Genomic DNA, 22,961 nt, shown 5'->3' on the forward strand with positions numbered 1-22,961 from the left:
CGTTCTGTGGACCCGCCGGTCTGCACCGGCTCAAGTGGAAGCAGATGCCGCTTGCCATCCAGCGACTGTTCAACACCCGCTGCCTCTACTTCGTTTGTCCCCGAAGGACAGCTTGCTTGTGCACAAAGAAACCCTCCGGCGCTCCACGCGTGCTCTCATTCCTCCGCGTGGATCTGACCTTCCCGGCGGCTTAACTCGCCGAGAGGAGGTTGCGCTCAGGAGGATTCGTGTGGGCGCCGCCTTGACTCCTGCAATCCGGGCTACATGGACATCTGGTGCACAGCCTCCCCCAACGACGTGCCCATTCTGCGTTGCCCCAGCCACAGAGGCAACGCTTGATCACCTATTGGGAACCTGCCCGGGCCTTCACCAGGCTCGCACTCGCCACCTACGCGGCCTTCACCACCACCCCGGCCGACCACCTGACTTGACGCGCTGGACGCACGGTCCACTGCATCGACAACTCCTGGCCTTCATACAGGAAACAAAACTTTTCCTTTTTATTTAACTGATGCCGTAGGGCATACTAGCGCCAATAAAAAAAAAAAAAAAAAGTGAATGCAACCCGCCATTATGGTTTGGTGGGCGTGGCATTTTGCTGCTAAGCTGAGGGCAGGGATCTAAGGGCAGGTAAGTGGCCTTCAGACCTTGCCTACGCGGCAAGGTCCGAAGGCCACTTACCTCACTATTATAGGCATCCGCGTCCGCAGGCACATGATAGGGGGGGAGTAGAGGAGGTGGAGCTGAGGGGGCACCAACTCCCTTAGTTACCTAGGGCCATGGTGCAAGAATACTTTAGGTGAGCGAACGCCGGGACTATTCGCTGCCCGATAATGTTCTGCTTCGCTAGAAGCCTGGGAGATGGCGCTACAAACTTTGCCCCGGCTTCCCCTCTCCCCTTCTGCGTGTAGGAAAGCCCCGTGATATAGGAAAGTAGCGGTGCTCATCTATCATCGTCACAACACCCTCGTCGCTCTGTCAACGTCCTCTCTCATCACCCTCTCTTTCACGGCGCCTCTCTATGCATGTCGCATGGTTGATATCGGGCGATTACCCGGTTTCCTCAGATTTGGAAACCGTCGCTCACATGTTGGATGTGCTTTGCGGAATTCGCCAGAAGCCCACCTTGGTCCTCAGTCTGGCGAGCCATCTATCGGCATGCCGCAAACGAGAACATAATTGGTACCTCCTTGCCAAGCGCTCGCTTCACGGCATTCGCTCATCTAAAGTATTCTTGCACCGTGCCTGGAGCGCAAAGTCAGCCTCAAACACAGACATAATAGGGAGGAGGAGTGGGTAGGACTGCGATGAACCTTCATCCCCCGTGAAAGGGAAACCTGTGCATGCCTGTTCTCACTATAAATGCGGTGTGCCCTTACTACAACTTTTGTTGCCCTTCCCTACAGAGCTACGTAAACAATTGCTGTGGGCTTCGGCCTGGAGAATACACTTCGGAAGTGAATTAAAATTTATTCAAAACATTTCTTTTGTTCGACCATTTGTGTGGAGTGTCTGTGTATACAGAGGAAACCCACAAGCTATAGCCACGAAATTTGATGACACCACTCCTTCAACTTTCATTGCGCTAAAATAGATGTGTGAAAGCAAAAAAGTGGTGAAATAATTCAGTCAAACCCACATACAACTCGCTTTAAAATGAACTTTCACTTTAAGTGAATGATACCCACGCTACTCTAGAAATATACATTATTTCAATTGCACATAATCGCCCCGCCGCTGTAGTCCAGTGGCTAAGGTACTCGGCTGCTGACTCGCTGGTCGTGGGATCGAATCCCGGCTGCAGCGGCTGCATTTCCGATGGAGGCGGGAATGTTGTAAACCTGTGTGCTCAGATTTGGGTGCACGTTAAAGAACCCCAGGTGGTCGAAATTTCCGGAGCCCTCCACTACAGCGTCTATCATAATCATATTGTGGTTTTGGGATGTTGAACCCCCACAAATCAATCAATCAATCAATGGCACATAATCACACGACAAACATCTCTGAGCACCGCCGATCGGTTACAGCAAACAGTCAGCACTCTGGCGACTTCCCGGGGCACCACTTTTGACCACCAATAAGCCACGCGAGGTGCTCACACATTCTTATTGTTAAATGCCAGCCCTGCCTCCGCAGCCCTCTAGTTGCTCTTCTTGAATGTTTTTGGTTACACACTCCTCCGTGCTTTGTTCCCTGCCACTCTGAGCACCCCAACAGACGAGGCCAGTGTTTGCACACTGCCATCAATTCTTTGAAGATTGGTCGGCTGACTAATCCCCTCAGCTTTTGATTGCTGGTCTTGTCACTCTATTGTTGCCGTCGCTGGCCTAGACGAACTATACCATTTGCCAACATCGTCTACGTATTGTCTAGATCGGTGTCGTATTTTTCCAGTGCAGGCGTTTGCGCTACCCCACAGGCTTTGATAAATTGCAATTTGTTTTGTGTTTAAGACCTGTTCTCACTCGCTCCACACTCTGCTTAGCATGCCCTCCGCACGCATGCGAAAGCATGAAAATGGCTGTTATAGGCAACAAATCATGAATAATGAAGTTGGTGGGGCTGTGTAAGCCTGCTGGGGCCACAATGTGATTCTTTGACCTCTGCGTACACAGGCCACTTTCCAAAGATGCTCCCAAGTTTTCCTACGCACGAGGTGTGCGTTTCGTGAACCTTTCAAGCAAGCTACCCAAGCTGCCTATGCATTTTGTGAACCTTTCAAGCAAGCTACCTGAGCTACCTGTTCCCTTTCTTCGCTTTATTGCAATTCCTTTGCTTGTCTCTTGCAAGTCTGCTCTCCTCTCTTTATCACAACTCTTTCGCCAGTCTCCACCGCTCTGCAATGCCAGCCAGGCTGGCTCGAATTGTGAAATTTTATTTCTAGCAAAAAACGCGCCCAGAGCAGATTGCACAATGTCGTTCAAGGACACCTCGGAATCCACTGCCGAGACTGCGATTGCGTGCCCCTCTTTGAGCGTTGCGAGGTAATAGGCAAGCACCACTCGCAGGCAACGTGTGAGATAATTGAAGCCTGTCACATAAGTAAGTTTGACGGTACATGTGTAAGTTCCGCATCAGTCGCGCTGTTGCAAAAAGAGATAGTGTATTTGGTTTATTTGTAAGTTGCCTATTTGTTAACTGCACCCTTCTACACATGCCCATTCTCTTGTTTTTTCACCCATATATGTACACCACTATACTATTAAATCATTGTTGTAAGTCAGCGCTCTTTTCTATCCTCGTTTTTTCACTTCCATGGTTATGCTCTAACTACTTCTAGGTTGCATTGTTCGTACATTTGGTTATGTCCTACCAACTTGCCCAAGTTTTCACGCTTCCTGTTCTTTCCTTTTACTTTTTAATTTACTAGTTGACTGAATTTCCGTTCTCACACCAAAGAGTTTGATGCATTTAACTTCCCTTCTAATGTAGCTGCCTCGTTTTACAGGGTGCAGGTGGGGGAAGTCGTCGCCAATGCCACTGGCCAGAGCAAGAAAAAAGCCAAACATGCCGCTGCCAGGGCTATTCTTGAAAAGCTCCTCGCCGATGATGGTCCATTTGCCAAATATCGGGCTGCGGTCATGGAAGATCTTCCTTCCATAGAGCAAATGGAGGGGACTGTCCCCGCGTCAGTGTGAGTTGGCACTTACCAGTGTTGTTGAGTGTATTTACATTGGTGACATTTCTCACAACATAGCCATTTTCAAACAGCGAAAAACTGATTCTCATATCTGAGCATTGCATGTCACTCTGATAAAAAATTTTGGCCTTGTGTCAACGCAGTGGTGAAGTGGCTCCGAGCAACAATGGGCTTCCTGGCAGCACGCCCCTAGCAGGCAGCACTCTGGGAAGTACAGGAACACCGGCCGCTGGAGCCGAGGACGACGGCATCGTAGGCAACCCGGTGGGAGAGCTGCAAGAGCTCTGCATGAAACTTCGCTGGCGGCCCCCTTTCTACGAGACTGTCATCGAGGATGGCCTGCCCCATGAGCGCACTTTCGGCATATCCTGCCTCGTCAACAACCTCAATGAAATGGGTGAGCTTTCTCGCTTTTGCCTTGATTTCGCTTTTGGGGGTACCGCTCTTGGCTGCTAGAGCATTTGTCAGAAACTCGGCACGCTCACATTAACTCTGTACCATGCAAAAAGAATTGAATTTTTTGTTTGTCATGGACCAAAAAAGTATAAGCATGCTTATTGTGACACAGCACCATAGCCCTCCAAAAGCAGTTTTTTTCCTTGCGGCACAAGCTCTCCTAGTGCATGCATCCAACGTGTTCTCCCGCTGCGGCGATTTCTCCAGCATGGCATGCAGTAACTCGAATGGCAGAGAGAATGTGTGTAGAGATAGAAAATAAATAGAAAGATACAAAGAGAAAGACAGACACAGAAAGGGAAGAGATAAAAAGACATAGGAAAAATGAGAGAGAGATAAATCAAAAACGAGGAAGCAAAAAATAGAGAAAGAAAGAGTAGAACGTTATGTAAAATAATTAACTCTGGTCTCGTGACTTGTTGCCACCAAAATAGCATAAAGTTACTCATGGGATGTAAAATCGCATACCAGTAATCACATCACATGTTCCCAGCTGAATTGTGTAGCACTAGTCAAGTAACATGTTCCTGCCAAACCCACATTGGTTAGGGGCACTAAAGAGCAAAACCCTCTTGAATGCGACGCATTTCTCAGCTAACTTCGGCGACTTTGATCCTATCGCCTATCTATCTAGCCGCCGACAATTTTTAGCTCTCCTGGCTGTTTCGATAACGGTATCTGTACCAAAAGTGGTATGGCATAACATGACTGTATGACGAGCATAAGTAACTAGTCATAACATGAAAATCATCACATTAATGGCATGATTAGAGACCGGATTATAGGCAAATGTCTATTTTGTTCCTTGCATTTCTATTGTGCCATTTTGATATATGAGCATGAACTAGAGGTTAAGAAGGGCCTTTTTAGTGTTTTTATAGTGCCTAAAAATGCCTTTTTTTTTTCATATCGGCGTCTATACGAGTGCTATTTAAGCCCAAATTTTTTTCAAGTCTGTTTTGAAACTAATATTCATGTATACAAGGCAACATTGATATCTTCAAACACTATAAGGTTCGATGAAGTCATCTAGTTCTAGCAACTTCAGCAAAACTACTGCTAATCCCAGTGAAGTAGCGCTCGCTGGCCACTATACGCCACGGGGATGAAATGCTGTGAGCAATTGTACGTGAGGAGTGCAAAATACACTATTTTTGCAGCCCTGAGTAGAAGCATGTTTCAGCATCTCCAGGGGAATGCGGAGAGAGAATTAAAGATGGGACAAGGAAATATATGAGTGGCTATGGCCAAGGACAAGGTACCCGTCTTCTACCTGACAGCTGTCCAGTGTCCTGAAGCAACTAAAGAACCGGCCTGAAAACTTGGGTGCTGCTGTGAGAAAAGAACAGCAGGTTTTTCTCTGCAGCCGTGGGTAGATGGAGAACGAATGAGAAACCGTGGAGAGCCACTCATAGAATGCTCATGTTGATTCAGTGGTGGCGAAGGCCATCAAATTGTTACACCTTACTCAGCAAAGCCTGAGACAGGCACCGGCATGTTTTCAATTGACGGCGTATTTAGCATACATTCACCCTATGCCTGAATACGGTTGTTCTGGCGTTCGCTCTTGTGTATTACCCGTTTCTGTGGGATGGATCAGTCGGTGCGCGTACTTTCGGAGAGGCTGGCATGGATCATGTATCGTTACGCCAATATCCGACGTAGCTCCGCTGAAACTGCGGTCAGAGACAGCGCACCAAACACAAGCTAAGCATTGTCAGAGTTGGCGAAGGCACGATGCAGAAAAAAAACGAGAAGATGAACGCAAGCGAAATGGGGTAGTAGTAGTTGAAGTAGTATATAATAATAGTAGTAGTAGCAGTAGTAGTATTGTAGTAGTATGTGTCGTTTTCCGTGAAAAAACATGATAAGATTATGAGAAATGCCGTAGGGGAGGTCTTCGGAAGTTTTGACCATCTGGTGTTCTTTAACGTGCACTGACATCGTGCAGTACGTAGGCAAAAACTTTTCGCCTCTATTAGATGCGACCGCTGCGACCGGAATCGAACCCGTGACATTCGGGTGAGCAGCGGAGCACTGTAGTTATTGCTTGACAGAGGCGGCATGCGAAATGAGGGCTGATTAGTGTATAGAGTCTCGCGTCCATGAAAACCAAAAATAGAAATAATTACACGCTGACATTTCATTTGCGTGTTTTATTATTTTTCTCAGCTTTCATTTATTATATTCATTCTGAAAGGGCAGCGCACAGAGACGGGGAAAATAACTACTACATAGAAGCAAAGAGCACTGTCTTTCTTTTCTCTTTGTCTTTGGCTTTTTTCTTTTCAGAATAATAGTAATACTTAACAGCTGCCACAACACAGCTGCATGAAAGAAAGGTAGACCAAATGAGTTTTGGTTGTTGCTAAACTGGCGCCATCTTGCCCTCCGGGCTCTGTACATCGTGAATAGGTTATTATAGAAGTTACTCGTAAAAATATGAAATAGCTAGCCCAAACCAAAGTACTCCTCATTCATGCTTCACCACAGAACACGCAAATAACACAAGCCAACTGTAATAATGTCACGTGCAACGCTCTTAATAAGGTACCGTTCAAAATGCCAGATATAATCAAGGCATGCAACGTTTTTTGTCTGTTTTTCTAGATATATGTAGCTAGCATATAACCAAGTTTTGATGAAAGGTGTACGGTAAGCGACGTTAGAGCACCAGTGTCAACGTAATGGGGGTGCGCGCCCGCAAGAAGAGCAAGTGGCATTCAGTAGAAATTTAGCGTTTTCCCACGACATGTTTAACAGGCATGTTTAACAGGCAGCCCAGTGCATCCATTATTCCTGTCAGCCCGAGATGCCCAAACATAGTGAGGGGCCCTCTAAGGTGTTTGCCCATAGGGGAGAAATTGATCCTACATGATTAGACCTGGTATCCCTCCCTTCTAGGGTATCAGTTGTCTGGTTATTTGCTCCTTCACTGCCCTTCCCAGCAACAGCGAAACGAAAGAGACCCAGGAGAGTGTTGATTTGATGGTGGACACTTGACTCGCAATGCTAGACAATAAAACGAAAGACCGTAATCTGCGAATCGCGTGGGAAATGCATCCCTATGTTCAATCATTGGTGCCTTTGTGCTGTATCAAACAGTATCATTTTTTTGCTTCTAGTCGTAGACACAAGTCAGTGACATATTTGTTTTAAATTATTTCGATTTTTGTAGAAATTTATTGTACCTATATTTATGATTTTGAAGACCTAAAACGGTGTTTTACCTGCCTGTCTTTGGTGCCTAAAACACACTTTTTTAGTGCCTGAAAATCAGGCCTCTAGTCTTGATTTACATGTCATGGTGTTGCTGCTTTTGTGGTGGTTTCGTTCACATGACATGTTGCAAAACTTGTATGGTATGACATGACTGCATGGCAAACACAAGCAATAGACCCTAACATGAAAATCATGACATGCATGTCATGTAAGAACATCACTACATGCCATGCTCATGATGAGCTCGCAGCCTTTTTGCTAGCTTCACATATACCAAGTTTGGTATCACGAGGCGTAAATGGATGACGAAGGTATGTGACTGGTGCAAACATGATAATCATCAGGTGCGTGTTATGTAACAACATGACTACATGCAATGCTCATGATGCGCTCGCGGCCATTTCGCTAGCTCCACGTATACCAAATTTGGGGTTGAGTGACGTCAATGGATGATGAAGATATACGACTGGTCCAAGCATGATAATCACGATAGGCCTGTCATGTAACACATGACTACATGCTATGCTTATAGCGCGCTCGTGGCCAATTTGCTAGCTCGACATATACCAAATTTGGTATTACGTGACAGGAATAGACGATGAAGGTGAATGACATGTCCAAACATGATAATTATGGCCAAACATGATAATTATGTGTCATGTAAAACTTGATTACATGCTATGCTCATAGCATGCTCACGACCATTTCGCTAGTTCCACTTATGCCTAATTTGGTATCAGGTGTCGTGAATAGATAACAAACGTAAATGATAAGTTCAAACATGATAATTGTCGCATGAAAGTGATGTACGGCATAATTTACCTCCGCCTCGTAACGTTGTGCTGACTTTAAAGTGACATATCAACCTTTCCCATTTGTGCTTCGCATATCATCGATTCCGGCTGTACGTGGGATCTGCCAATTTTTTTCACGTACGGTGTATGTAGACTGGTTACAATGCGGTCTCTTTTTGACTCCCATCTACCCTCCCATAGGACCCCATATATACACATACCGCATATTTTGTAGTCCCCCAAGATGAAAGCCCCGTTATGGTGTGGTTGCCAGAAAATATTTGTGATTTTATCGAGTCCTATTTCCTCCATAGCAAGTGCGCGTCTGTAAAGAGGCGTCGTGTTGGGTGCATTGTCGGGGAGAAAGCGACGAGGTCATTACGAAGGAGAAGGGTATGTGGATTGAACAAGCAAATGCTGGAAGGAGAAAAAAAGAAAATGTAAAAATACCTCTGCACTCCGAGCGCGCTCGCAAAGTAGGAGGACCGGTGCAAACGGAACTACAGTGTACTAGCGTAGCTTGGTTGGCTTCGGCCGGTTGTTGCCGGGAGCCCGCCGCTCAACGTGGCATGTGTGATCCCATCATAGATTCCCCATAGGCACCCCTTTTCTATGGCTTCCTGCTGGGAAAAGCGTCGTTATCTAGCTTGCTACAGATATAGCGTTTCTGCCTTGTTCGTAAAATGAAAAACATTTAGTGGCTTTATGCTTTTGCTGCCATCGAATGGTCTTACATAAGCTTGGAGGTTTTTCATTCCTGATCTCCTGGTTGCGAACGCAAACATTGTATCATTCACGCTATTTTTGGTTCAGTGCTTGAGTGCAATGTTTTCGACGCCCGTTCTTTGTGTCTAGGAGAAATTTCTTACGACAGCATACTGAACAGCAGGATAGGCCTATTGAGTGTTACTTGCACGTCGATAGCAATTGTGTGCTATCTAAGTTGTGGTTTGGTATGGAATCAATGATACTCTTTGCGGTGACTGCACTAGAAGTAAACGAATACATATTGTTAATGGAAACGAGGGTGGCACGTGAAGCACTCGAATGGTGGTTCGCCGTTCGATTGGGATGTTTTGAAATTAGGAGTGCCTGTGTAATCGAATGGTTGTTGTCTTTCAGTGCATGAAATTTTGGACAGTGTTTGTCCTAGTTTGTGTAATGAGCATAATCGATGTAGTCTGAGAGGTATGTATTGGCACATTTCCATAGTGGTGCTTTTTTTTTTTGTTAAACCCCCTTTTCACAATAATTTTGTTCGCAGCACGGCTCTGTGGACGTTAAGTTCATTCCGCATTTGGAAATTGCAATGGCTGTAAGCACCACGCATTGCATGCTTCAGTTCTCAGACACTTGAAGCTTGCATACTCAACAGCTTTTTCGCTTTAGTATGGCCCTTGAAAAGGGTTGTTTTGGTTATAGTGTGGTACCGCTTAAAGTGTGGATAAATGCGACCCTCGTGACTTATGTTATAAGCAGCCTGCACTCTCTGTTTGGGACTTATAGGTGATGCTTTGAAAGTCGTGCACAAGGCCACTTGTGGTACGACAGGCGCGCAAAATTGAGAGTCTTAGTAGACAACAGTGCCTCATTCCTTTGATAGCTATGATAGCTATCGTGGTTTCGGGAAGTATGGAGCTGGGCATTACTTTTACAGGTGCGAGTAACCTTCTAAAAGTGCTATTCGTTATTTCGAAGTGTGGAGATATAAGGGGGAATAAAATTTGATGCGTTATTCTGAAAAATTCTGTATTCCGGAATTGTAGGAATGAAATATTTTTACATCAAACCAATTGACGTGTGGAGGGGGATTTTCGAAAAAGTCGTTCATCTGAAAAAAATTAATCACGTTACTGTGAGGTTCGCTATAGCAAGATTACTGTACATCTGAACAGTCTTGTGACAAAAGGGTTGAGAATGCACCAGAAGAAACACGAGAACAGAAAAACTATTTCCTCATCTTCTGTTGGGTGGTACCAGGTATTCATGAATCATATCTGCCACTCTCGCCTCACACCCCTGCTTTCATTTCTTTTCAGGCAAAGGCAAGTCAAAGCGCCTGGCAAAGCGTCAGGCTGCTAAGAAGATGATTGAACTTATCAAGAACGTGCAGAATGGCCTCCTCAACGGCGAGGAAGTAAGTTTTCCATTTCGCCTTGGAGAAGAGTAGAACGTGTCACATAAGAGATCACAGTGATGCGAATGTCGCATTCGTTACTAAATATGTCAATGACCACCGTAGCTCAAAACCTATTGAGTCATCTGATCTTGCAGGGGTTAAGTGAGTAGCGTCACCGTGGACCTGAGTTAACAAAGATGTTTTGGCCTCTCCTATGCCTAGCCATGCATGCCTGAGCAGTGTCGAAAAAAAAAAGGTATACAGTAAAGTCTCGTTATTTTGATCCCCGTTAATTCGAAATTTCGGTCAATTTGGCCACGGCATCTGGTGTCGTCCAAGATGTACATTTTTCTATGACTGAAAACTCTCATTAATTCGGAAAAATTCGGCCGCACTTTGGTTAACCAGAACGCCTGACTGCGGTCGAGTTACGACGGGAAAGCAGCAGCGGATTCTCCCGGCCAATTTGATGGCCCACCTAAACAACCTTGGGATCGGTTTGCGGCCTCTAAAGTTCGAAACTTCGTCCATGGGTAGTGCATCTCGGAGGCATCGTAGATAAAAAAAAAAAAAAAAAATACCACATGGTGGTTTAAACAACCAAAATGGAAGGCAGTGCATCGCTACTGTCATCAGCAACGGGCAACCCACAGATTTGCCATTCCTTTTTCTTGCGCGTCAAACATGTTTGCGTGACGATTAAGTAGGATTGCTCACCTCTAGTGTGCTTTAAATTATTTATCTGTATGTGATCAGTGCCATCTGCAGTCTTATTGTTTGCTGTTTTTTGAAAAGTTCGTTGGTTTTTATTTCATTTTTATCACCGTGCATTTTTCTTGTGTGTGTGTTTGTGTTGTCTATTTCGTGCGTGTGCGCGTGACCACAATGCGAATGACGCCGGGTTGTCTTCCCCTCGGTCTCCTGCGGCCCCAACTGCCCTAACTCCTGCAGCGAAGAGGGCGTAGTACGAAGCAAAGGATTTGGCTGTGAAGGTGAAAATATTGAAGGCGTTGCAAGCGTGAGCATCTCGAAAAGAAGTAATGGAAAAGTTCAATGGGAAGAAAAGCTCGCTGAGCACTTATGTGAAGAACGAAGAGCAGATTATGCAAGCGTATGACGGGGACATGTTTCGTGACCAAAGGAAGAGGCTTCGAACGGCAGCGCATCCCTAGCTAGAAGAAGCGCTGTTGCGCTGGATTGCGGTTTCTCGCGATGCGCGTTTGCTCTTGAGCGGCCTCCTTATCTGCGCACGGTGACCATGAACATTGACTCCTTCAGTGCGCCGAAAGGCTGGTTCGACCGCTTCAAGAAGCGACACTGGCTGGTGTTCCGCAATGTGTGTGGTGAAAGAGGTGCGGTTGACGAAAGTGTTGTGCAGGACTGGCGGTCTGGACTATCCGTGCGCCTTTCTACGTACGAGCCGTGCAACATTTTCAACGCTCATAAGACGGCGCTTTTCTATGAGGCTCTGCCTGACAAGACAATCGCGTTTAAGGGGAGACGCGGGTCGAAAAGTCGCGGTTTTCCGGAAAATTTTCGCTTTTTTTTTTCCGGCTGTATTGGCATCCTTGGACTATAATCTATTACTTCTGAAAATATCAAGCTGAAATTCGCACGAGAAATTATCAAAAAATGCTTCCAAGTGGGCAGCGGTGACGCGAGAAATGTGCGAAAGTCGCGAAAAACGGCGAAGTTCGCGTCGTCCTGTCGCGAAAACGACGCGTTGGCCGCCATTTGCAATCGTGCACGCATGCTGCGAAGGCCGTATCCTTCATAATCCACTAGTAGCCAGTCTCGTGCCTTCACGCAGAATAAACAAAAAACGAGAAAAACAACGCGTACGTCACGCGTTTTGAATATCGCGGCACACAGCGCGAGGCCGCCATTGGACGGCGGTGCGCTCCACGCTCCTCCCCCTCCTATCTCTCCGGCAAAAGAGCGAAGCCTCGGACGTCGCGATCGAGTTTTTCTGCGTTTCTCTGCATTTTTGCGTCATGGCAAGCCCGAAGAAGTGCAGTTCAGATAATCGAAAGTTCAGAACTCGCCACAAGTATCGAGGGAAACGGCGTCGGACGCTTCGCAAAGCGACAGCGAACGACGATGTCGCCCCCGACCAACGCCCCGACGCTCCGACTTCGGATAGGCCTAACACCGTCACCGAACCCTGCGACAGTGGTTGTGAAATAGCCGCTGCCGTGGAATTCGTCAGTGCATCCCAAAGGAAGATTGGATTCTTCGAGAGTGAACGTAGACCGGTAGATGCTGCTACTGCGAACATGCTGCTTTGCGAAATCGATGCGCTGACGGCACTTGTGGCGGGTGCGCAATGCCCAACCTGCCGCGAACGGAAGCTCGGCGTGCGAGAGGCAGCTGGAAAGCGCAAAGGACTTTCGGCATTCCTCGAACTGTGCTGTCAAAATTCTGATTGCCCTGAATCTGCACTTTCGTTCACGCACACGTCGAGACGTACTGCTTCGGCCGGGGACCAAGGAACGAGCGCTCGTTTTGACAGCGGCAGCTCGCGTGACAGCTTTGCTGTAAACGTGAAGGCAGTTCTGGCAGCACGCGCTATAGGCGCAGGCCACGACCAACTTTCACGATTTTGTGCGATTCTCGGTCTTCCGAGCCCGATGCATCACAAGACATTCAACGGCATTCACAAGAAGCTCCATGGTGCGGCGATGACGGCAGTGAGCAAAAACTTGCACCAGGCACGAAACATCACGAAGGACGCAGTCGGCGGCAGAGATGTGCCAGTCATGTTTGATGGCACCTGGCAGAAAAGAGGTCATAAAAGCCACAATGGAGTGGGCACAGTCGTGTCCCTGGACACGGGGCTCTGCCTCGATTTTGAAGTTCTTTCGAACTACTGCCATGCTTGCAGTATACACAGGGACCTTGGGGAGGATGAAGAGATATGGCGAGCTTTTCATCTTCCAGTTTGCCAAAAAAACACTGACTGCTCATCCCATGCAATGGAACCTGCGGCAGCTGTCAATATATGGCAGAGGACCTTGTCTTATGAAACTCCACTGCGATTCACCAGCTTCCTAAGTGATGGTGACAGCAAGGCCTACACTGCAGTCTGCGAGGCAAATGTATACTGTGACACCCCCATTGACAAAGAAGAGTGCACGAACCACGTTGCAAAGCGCTTGGGAACTGCCCTACGGAAATTGGCAACGCCACTGCCACGAGGCGAAAAACTGAAAGATGCGACAATAATAAAACTACAAACATATTACAAGATCGCCATCACGAGCAACAAGGACAGTGTCCGAAATATGTACACTGCCATATGGGCATCGTATTTTCATTGCTGCTCCAGTGATGGTGCCAGTAGCCACAACTTTTGCCCCGCGGGACCAAATTCGTGGTGCAAGCACAAGCGTGCGGAAGCACTGGGGGAGCCTGCACCACGCCACACCCCACTGTTGACGAAGGCTCAAGGATTGGCAATTATGCCTATCTACAAGCGCCTTACAGAGGAGAAACTCCTTATTCGGTGCCTTCATGGCAAGACACAAAATGCAGCCGAATCGCTGAACAGCAAGATATGGCTGCTATGTCCAAAAACAAAGTTCGCCTCCAGAACAACTGTGGAGACAGCCACCGCTCTTCCTGTACTCTGGTACAACAAAGGCCACAGGGGCTTTAAAGAAGTGCTCGAAGGCATTGGGATTCTCCCCTCACAAGATCTGGCCACACATGGTGACCACTGTGACGTCATGCGCATCAGGAAGATGAACCTGAAGCAAACTGCAGAAGCGAGGGCACACCGTCGCAACACAGCGAAGAGAGCTCGTGTTGAGGACACTGACCGCAAGAGCCGTGAAGGACCAAGCTATGGTGCAGGGGACTTCTAGACACTTGCAGTGCATTCAAGGCAAGGTACTTTTCATTGTGCCCCAATTTGATGCAAAAAGAATGATTTCCTAATAAATGCCAACTTTGCGAACTTTCAAACTTGTTTTTCTCATTTTCATTTTTTCTGACAGTTTCACGTTTTCCGGGCAGCCTTTTAGAAACTTATATTCATTGTATAGTAACGAAACTTGGCACACATATTCTTCAACACATGCAGAATGCAAATATCTACTCTAAATTGCAATGCCTACCAGCATTAGTTGTGAAAATATTAGCTTATTGTTTCAAGGGAGATTGAAAATAATAAGTCATTCAATACAATTTTTTTTTCTTGGTTCCAATATTTCTGTGACATATCTATATAGATATTTGCACTTTTCAATCTACCAAGAGTCAAATAAGATCAGACACAGTGCTTTTACTGAAAGTTTAGTACATAAAAGAGTGCCCGCAAAAAATGTAACTTTTTGCTATTGTTTATGGAATAACTCAATAATTATAGCAGCTACACAAAAAATGATTGCATATTTGAAATCTGCATGAAAAACTATACTAATACCAAACTTTTCAAGTCTCTATTACTAGAAATAAAAAAAAAACTTTTTCGAGGAGCGTCTCCCCTTAAGGGGGACCCGTGCGTTGGTGGAAAACAAAGTAAAGAGCGCGTGACAGTTCTTCCGGCTGCCAACATGACCGGCACAGAACGGCTGCCGCTGCTGGTGATCAGGAAGGCTGTGAAGCCCAGGTGTTTCAAGAATATTAAGCAGCTGCCTGTAGACTACCGGTTCAGCAGAAAGGCTTGGATGACTGCCTAACTCTTTCAAGCCTGGCTGCGTCAGCTCGATCGCTGCTTTGCGGCCAAGGCTCAGAAGGTGTTGTTCGTGCTAGACAACTGTAGTGCGCACACGAAGGTGTCTGGGCTCGAGAACATTGAACTGCAATTGCTGCCTCCGAACACAATGGCTTCCCTGCAGCCGAGGGACCACAAAATCATGCAGTTCGTGAAAAGCCGCTATCGACGGCAGGTGCTAGAGCGGATGTTGCTCTGCATGGAGCCAGGCAAGCAGTACGAAGTAAGCCTGCTAAGTGCAATCCACATGCTGACATACATGTGGAACAACACACTGCCTGCAGTAGTCACAAACTGCTTTAGGCATAGCGGCTTTGTGCATGATGCTGCTGATCCGGGGTTGGTGGCCGATGAGGAAACAGGCGAAAAGCAAGATGGCTGCTATGTGAGCATCATGCCAGCTGATATGTCCCTGGGCGATTAGTTCACATTTGACAGCGATGTTGCCAGGCCGGCACAGTGACCGACAGTGATATTGTTTATTTATTTATTTATTAGAATACCCTCAGGGCCCGTAGGGCATTACAGAGGGGGTGGTACAACATTTTATAACACACAAGAAAAAAAGACAAAAAAAAAGAAACAAGTGTCAGATGCGCAAATCACGAAGGCAACATAAATCAACTAAAAATGTATAAGTAAGAATTCAAGCACATACAAGACAAAGATAGATAATGGAAACTGCGTATAGTTACAAACATTGCTGAGAAATTGCAGTCTTGAATAACAAACGGTCTGTTATTGTTACAACGGAAGAGGGAAGGTGGTTCCAATCGGCGGCTGTTTTCGGTAAGAAGGCTGCTGAAAAGAATTTGGTTGCCGAAGTCTTGGACGGTGAAGGGGAATCGGCTGACGAGCGTCCACGCCACACTATGACGGAGGTTGCGCATGCGTTGGTCGTTTTGGAGGACATATGCATGCTTTCCTCGAAAAACGTGCGCAGACTAAGCCACCTGCAGGAACTTCGCAAAATTGTGACTTCATCGCACATTGCATCCGTGAAGCAAACTGTGATTACAGGCTTTTTTTAATAAATAAGAGTTTGATGGCGTAGGAGACATTTTTCAAGTGTTTTGTTCATACTCGCCATAATTCGTACTTGCGGTTAATTCGGACATTCTCTCCGGTCCCGTGAAGTCCGAATTAACGGGGTTTTACTGTACACTAGAGCCTGCTAATCCGCTTCTGAAAAGTCCGTAAGATACAAATGCAAGAGCCGGGGCATGAGAGAGTCAAAGAAACAGGAGACTCGAAAGAACATTTAGTGGTACAGAAATTTGCATTTCAAAGGTTACAACTACCACTCTGGTCAAGTGGTTGTGGCGCTTGATTGCTGACCTGAAGGTCACAAGATCAGGTCCTGGCCGTGACAGCCTCATTTCGATGGTGGCGAAGTGCTCGAGGCCCAAGCACTTAGATGTGGGTGCACAGTCAAAGACGACCAGATGGTCAATGTTATATTGTTGCTTTGGGACTTAAAAGCCCAACAAATAGTATTCACCTACCATTTATTCTGACTGTCTGGGAACTACCAGGGGAGAGAAAAAAGAAAAAGTGAACTTGGCTTAGTGGTCAGAGAAGCTTGTCGTTCCATGCCTGCTCACAAGTGCGCTCACCCATAACAAAGTTGGCCTGTATCTCAGTCAATGTTTGGCCACCACTTTAAGTTGGATATAGCACTGTCAGAGACTGTGCCAAGTCCGCATTGGATAACTGTGGTGTGAGCGACACACCATCAATGGAGTCGCGGTCTATTTGTCATTTCAAAGAACTTAGACGATTTCATCATTGTCCAACTCTGCCTTAACTCCTGAGCAATATCGAATTGAGGTTCACCACCTTCTACCTGGTGAATAACCCGTTTTTTCCGGCATCATCGGTGTCTTGTCGCCACTGCATGTAGCTTACCTGTAGCGAATCATCACCTACAACAGGCACATTTAAGAATGACAACTAATTCCGCACACGTACCGCAACAGAATGATTAATTTCCCTCGAAAAAAATCTGTTATCTTGGCCTGCTTCATATTTGAAATATTGAAGACGCTACTCTCGATCTTATCAATGCTGCCCAGGTGCGACAGCTCGGTTTCATTCATGTGGCTGATGCAACAGCAAATGACACCGAACGCTGCTGCCACTTTAGTGGCGGAGTACGCGCGTGTAGCCAGCACCTCGTTCGGACGATCCTCCTTGCCACATGAGCTGTCGGCCTGGGCATCCAATGTTCCTGCAATCGCAGCTACTACGACCTCGTCAGTGAGGCTCGCAATGGCCTGGACATTGCAGTCCACTTTCACAAAATCGTTCACACACTTCTTGTGGAACTGCTGTTAGGAAGCGGGACGACAACTTGCGGAACGCGTCGTTTCTGCGCTCGCCGTCTTCACCGGTTTCTGCAAGTTCAGTCGTCCTGAAGCCTGCCTTGCGGAGCAGTTGACCACTGTGTTCGTCTTCACGTCTCGCCAGGACGGGAAGATCTTTGCGGGAGAAAACGGCGAAAATCCGGCCACTCCTTCGTCATCCACTGCTGAATGTCCTGGCTGCTGATAGCTTCGCTTTCGCCTAAAATGGTTTTGGCAACAATGTTGTAGCACTGCTTAAATCGGTAAAGCCACCTGTTGTTGTCGCCGAAGTTGTTTCACCGAGTGCAGCGACAAACCATTTGGCCTTGGCGGTCACCATCGGGCCATCCACCCGAATTTTCTTCACGTGCACTTCTAAAAAACCAGGCATACAGTGCCTTTTCTACATTCTCGTGGGCAGGAGTGCGCACATGACAAGCTCTCAAAGTTCACTGCTCCGCCGCCTTTGCCTTGATATCTGCTTTGTTCTTCAACAAGGTACTCAGAGTGCTCTGTGGTATCCCGAAGTCGTCCATGACGGTCAAAAATATCTCGCCCGCCTCAACACGCTGGACTGCCTTCAACTTCGTCGCAAAGTCAAGGGTCTTGTGCTTCTTGATGCTGGCCATACCTACACAAAAAGTCGACAATTTAAGCATTTCGCAGCAACTTTGCACACCACGCACGCAAAAGAGAAATGCTGCACATACACTTAGGGAACGCGCAAACGGAAGCAACACAAGGCTCACAAGGCGATGGCCGCCTGCGAGGGCAACAGTAAAAGTCGCGAGCTGTAGTTGGCTGATCGAAACTTGCAAAACAGCATCAAAGAAAGTAAAAGAAAAGGTGAAAGGAGGAGGACATCGGCTCCTTCGATCATGCCGACGGGTATGCGGAGAAAGAGAGAAAGAGAAACGGTGAAAAAAAAGCTGTTCCGCAAGTTAGAGACTGTGCAGTCCGAGTATGGTCCCTAGAATATTCTATGGACCATAGTCCGAGCCCTCTCGCTCTTGCCTTTTTTCGAGCGTTTCGGGTTTTGGCAAAGGCGTGATGCCGCGCTGAGGTCGCCGGGCGTGCAAGTGCAAAGTGCACCTTCCAACTCGCGCGCTGCCGCGGATATCGCAGAGTTCGGCGAGTGCCGAAGCGCACCTTCCAGCTCACGCGGCGTTCGATATATCTGAAGGTGGGTGAAAATACCGTTCGATATAAACACGTAAATTTCTGTACTTTTACAAAGGAATTTCAAGGGGATAACTTACAAGTTCAATATACCAAAAAATTTGATATATGTGGGTTCGATATATCAGTGTTCGGCTGTATACTAAACCAAATTAGCTGTGGGAGATTTTCATTCATTCATTTGGCAGGATCATTCAACCGATAAGATGGAACTTCCTTTACCCTGCCCATGTTGGCCACAAAAGCAAGCGCATGGATTTAGCATACACTGCTTTCATTTGTGCACAGGAGAAGTTTGGAGAATCGGGCCTCAACTCTGTCCCTGGTGGCTTGGGCCCCTGCAGCACGGTACTCCAGGAGGCCAAGTGTTACATGGGGCTAAAGGAGCAGAACATCAGTGCCCTTACTCCACGGCACAGCCAGCAGGTCGGGCAGCTGCTGCGGCAGTTGCAGGCCTCAGACGGAGCTCGGCTGACCAGCCTGCAGGGTACCTCTCTCAGCACAGCGGGCATTGACTACGTTGGCCTGCTGCGTGAAATTGCGGACGAGCAGAGCTTCGAGGTCACTTATGTGCCGATAGATGAGCTCAGCCCTGACGGTATGCACTGCGCTTTTCTTGTGTTCTTCAGATTAGTTCAGTTTTTTGTCGCTCTGTATGATTTGAGGCATGCACTGAGATCGAAAGGGGTGGGTGAGCATTCAGGAAGTGGTCACTCTGTATGGTCAAACCTGGTTTGCAATGTCATGTCATATATGTTTAAATCCTTGTATAACTGGGTTAATGTTCCCGTATTATTATATTAAGCAATTTCGACTTGTTTTCGTAGGAGTACTGGCCATATCAATAGGGGACAGTGCTTGTAACAGTGTTATGGGTCTACTTATTTGAATGTGTGTTGAAAACACTGTTGCTCGCAGGCGCTAATGCATCTTGCCCTAGTCCCGCAAAATTAATTATCTTCCCGAAAATGACTTCCTAGAGAAATGGAGCACCTATATTTAGGGAACAGGCGCTTGTAGAATAATGTTAAGTCACTTATCTTCTGTAGCTATAATGTTAGTCTTTCCTCCACCCTTTATCAGCTTGCTCAATGGCATTCCTCCAATTTCTTGGCATCTTGTCTTAGTACATTGAAAAAACAAGCAATGTTACCGCTGATCTTCCTCTCTATACCTTTGTTTACCTCTCAATGCAGGTAAGCACCAGTGCTTGGTGCAGTTGACATCGCTGCCACTGGCGGTGTGTTTCGGCACAGCCGACACGCCCGAGCAGGCCCAGGTGGCTGCGGCGCGCTGTGCACTGCAGTACCTGAAAATCATGACCAAGAAGTGAGGCAGGCAGGGTACCTGGCTCAGCAGCATGCTGGTCAACCTGGATTGAACAGAGGAGTTCTGCCACACACACACGGCAGGAAACCCTAGCATTTTGATGTTCAAGGTACCTTGTTCAAAGAAAAAAACCCGTCTCTAGTCAGATGAGCTGCACTTCGGCCTTTGGCTGTTCCCTCCTCTTCGTTCACCCGCGTCCTTAATCCGACCTTGGGGCAGTGTTGCGTTCATCCGGTCCCACGCGGAGTGTGGGACGGGGCCTATGCAAGGCCAAGCTTGTGCAGAGGTTTACGTTGCTGTCGTGTCCACTGGGCAACGGAGCAAGTTACGGCAGGCTGGCCCATAAAGTCTTCCCATTCTTTTTTTTTTATTCTTTATTGGCCTCTTCTAGCCAGTTGCATTCTCGCATATCTGTCTCGGTGGCAGATGCTTCCTTTTTTTCTTCCTCTTAGTTTTACATTTGGACTGCTCAAACTTAGCAGAGAGTTCAGAGGACTTCAAGTAAAAGCATTATCTTATGAAAGTGGTCTGTGATTAACGTGGGCTTTAGTGCAGTTAAAGTAGTTTTTTTTTTCCACTCAAACAACTGCATTCTGCTGCTGTTAAACAGGGTCCTTGGCCAATTTTTATTCCTTGATGTCTCTGACCTCTGGCTCTTGAGAGCAGGGAGACACTGTAACTGTCGACTAAGTTCCCTGATCTGTGATTTTTTAAACTGCGACAGCGATTGCATGAGCATTGCTGGGGCAAGTGCCCATTTGTAACGTGCCACATTTACTGAGGAGTAACTAAAATATAGAAGGAAGGTGCATCTCTTCATTGCACCTTCCAGAGAGAGCGTCTCATGTGTTTTGCAGGTGTACTTGGCACCTTGAATGAGAAATGCCCTCGGAGCCGTTAGCAGATTTACTGTGTAACATTTTTAAAGCCATTCTGATCAGATCTTCCTTCTCTGTTCTCATAGGCATCTGGGTGCCATCTTTCCTTATGAGCCACTTTTTTGAAGGCATGGTGATATGGTAATTGAGGTAATTATGATGGCTTGATGACTGCAATGTCCAATGGCTGTAGCTAATACACCATACTGCCAAGCATGATGACCAGGTTGTTGCCTACCTCCAGAATCGCATCTTTGACTCCCTGGGGCTCTTGTGAACGAGTCCAAGACCAGAATGTCTCAAAATGCCAGGTACACTTTGTTCCAGTTGTTTTGTTGGCAATGTATGAAACCATCCTTTCTTATTTTTTGTTTAGTCACCTCATTTCCTAACCCTTCAATCATATTTCGCTTTTATTGCGATGGCACAAATTGCAGACAACTAGAATGGCTTGACTGGGTATAGGCAAAGCGTCCATGAAGTTTATGGACTGTCAATTAATAGCCATTTTTTCCTTCTTATTTTGTGTGTATTTTTACTTCTAGCTTCAGCTTTGCAGTCTTTTGGGCCAAAGTAGCACAATGCAGTGTCCACAGGTTTTTCACTATTGTTGAGCTGCACTAGCCGTATTCAATCTGTTCAGCATGTTAGCATCTGCGTAGTTCAGTCTCAAATCAGCAAAGAGCAGCTTTGTTAGGCTGTGTTCTTTTTCTCTGCTGTCGAGAGTAAAACTAGTTAGTTTTACACGTAAGGGGGAGAAACCTTTTTTAAGCTTCTACCTTCTCCATACAAAAATTGTTGCCTGAAGGTCTTTTTTTCTTTCTTCTTCTTGAACGGACGCTACAAAAGGAGGGATGAAGAGCGTGGCCTGTTTTTTCATACTAAGCAAAGAGCCAAAATTGTGAACGAAGATGGGGGAACAGCCAGCAACTCTAGCTGCAGAAAGCATTTTCTCTCACATTCCGAGGAACTGACAAAAGAATCGGGCATCCAACGATCTGAAAGTCTGGAGATTGGGAGGGAGGACAGCCACACCATATTCTTGATATGAGGTCCGTTTATGACTGGAACCTTTTTTTTATTACTATTCTTTTGTTGGCAGTTGTGGTGAAACAGTAATCGCATTTGTGCTTGCAAGGTCCCTCTGTTGTTCCGACGAGCATTTTGGAGCAAGATTTTAACTTCCGTAATTTTTGAAAAACAAGATTTTAGGTTGTTTTTTTTCCTTTCTATGCACTGGTTGAAGGTGAGATGCTACAATTTTTTTAGTGCACACTGAGCCTGTTGTTTTTTTTCTTTCACTGTTCTGGCACCATTCTATTTATTTTGTAGTGTAGTGTAGAGCACAATCGTGACTACTCAAGATTGCTTTTGCAGCTTATTTATTGTTGCTGCTGTGTGGAGACAAATAGGATGGGACTTCAGGCTGGCAAGGAGGGAATGAATAATAACCGATCGTGTAGGTGGGAATTTCTCTCTTAACTATAAAGCATGTAGGCTAGCTTTTTTCCCAATTTCCAACCTTTCATCTGCAAGTGACAAAATAAACGGTAATCAACAGGACTGCTGTGTCGTGTGTTTCTTCAGTTGCTGTAGGTGCGTTACTACCTGAATTACTACCTTTGTAAAGACTGTTGTGCACCCCTCTCAGTCGGTGATGAGATCAAATTGACATTTTTACTTGCTTTGTGACGGTTTCGTTACACCCGTCCAACAGCTTGAGAAGTAAAAAGGACGATGACAGAGTGTAAGGAGTGTCTGTGTAGGGAGCGCAGCACTCTTTACCCTCGATCATTGTTCGCACTTTTTCGCACTGTTGCATGAGTCTCAATGAACTTGCTAGCCTACCTAGCAAATGTCTTAACAGAACTTTGATGCTGTTGCCTAGCTCTCTGGTCGTGCAGGTAGCGGGTTATGTGTGCTTCCTAATGTAAGCGGACGGACAGTGCAGACAAGCTACCGCATGGTATCAACAGGCATGAGCATGAACGTTCATATTGCACTTGTCTCAATGTTTTCTTTATTCAAAATGCAGTGGTGTCCCGGACACGTATTTTTCAACGACATACGTTTTTGGGTAAGCACTTGTTAGACGGTGGAGATAAGCTGCTCTCACTGGTCCCGTTAATTAGAAAGGAAAGCTGGGTCGATTCCAGGGAGGACGTGTATCGTCCCTCCAAATCGCACCACAAAAGCACGGACAATGTAGAATTGGTCCTTCTTGGTGCACCAGCGATTGCGGGCTGTGGTCCAAAGAACGAGACAAAGCCGAGAGTTGATAA

General features: G+C 46.5%; 1 protein-coding gene across 2 annotated transcripts in view; it reads left to right on the plus strand.

The window, feature by feature from the left end:
* LOC119178769 (protein Loquacious) overlaps positions 1–19,910 on the plus strand; it is a 32,885-nt gene extending 12,975 nt beyond the window's left edge. For both annotated transcript variants that reach the window (XM_037430013.2, XM_037430014.2), the window contains exons 4-8: positions 3,449–3,634; positions 3,784–4,037; positions 10,152–10,249; positions 18,761–19,070; positions 19,669–19,910. In XM_037430013.2, the coding sequence (XP_037285910.2) occupies positions 3,449–3,634; positions 3,784–4,037; positions 10,152–10,249; positions 18,761–19,070; positions 19,669–19,805 (985 nt within the window). In that variant the 3' untranslated portion in view covers positions 19,806–19,910. The remainder of the gene's footprint in view (positions 1–3,448; positions 3,635–3,783; positions 4,038–10,151; positions 10,250–18,760; positions 19,071–19,668) is intronic.
* Positions 19,911–22,961: the final 3,051 nt, after the last annotated feature.

This window comes from Rhipicephalus microplus, chromosome 1, assembly GCF_043290135.1.
Source record: "Rhipicephalus microplus isolate Deutch F79 chromosome 1, USDA_Rmic, whole genome shotgun sequence".
NCBI lineage: Eukaryota > Metazoa > Arthropoda > Arachnida > Ixodida > Ixodidae > Rhipicephalus > Rhipicephalus microplus.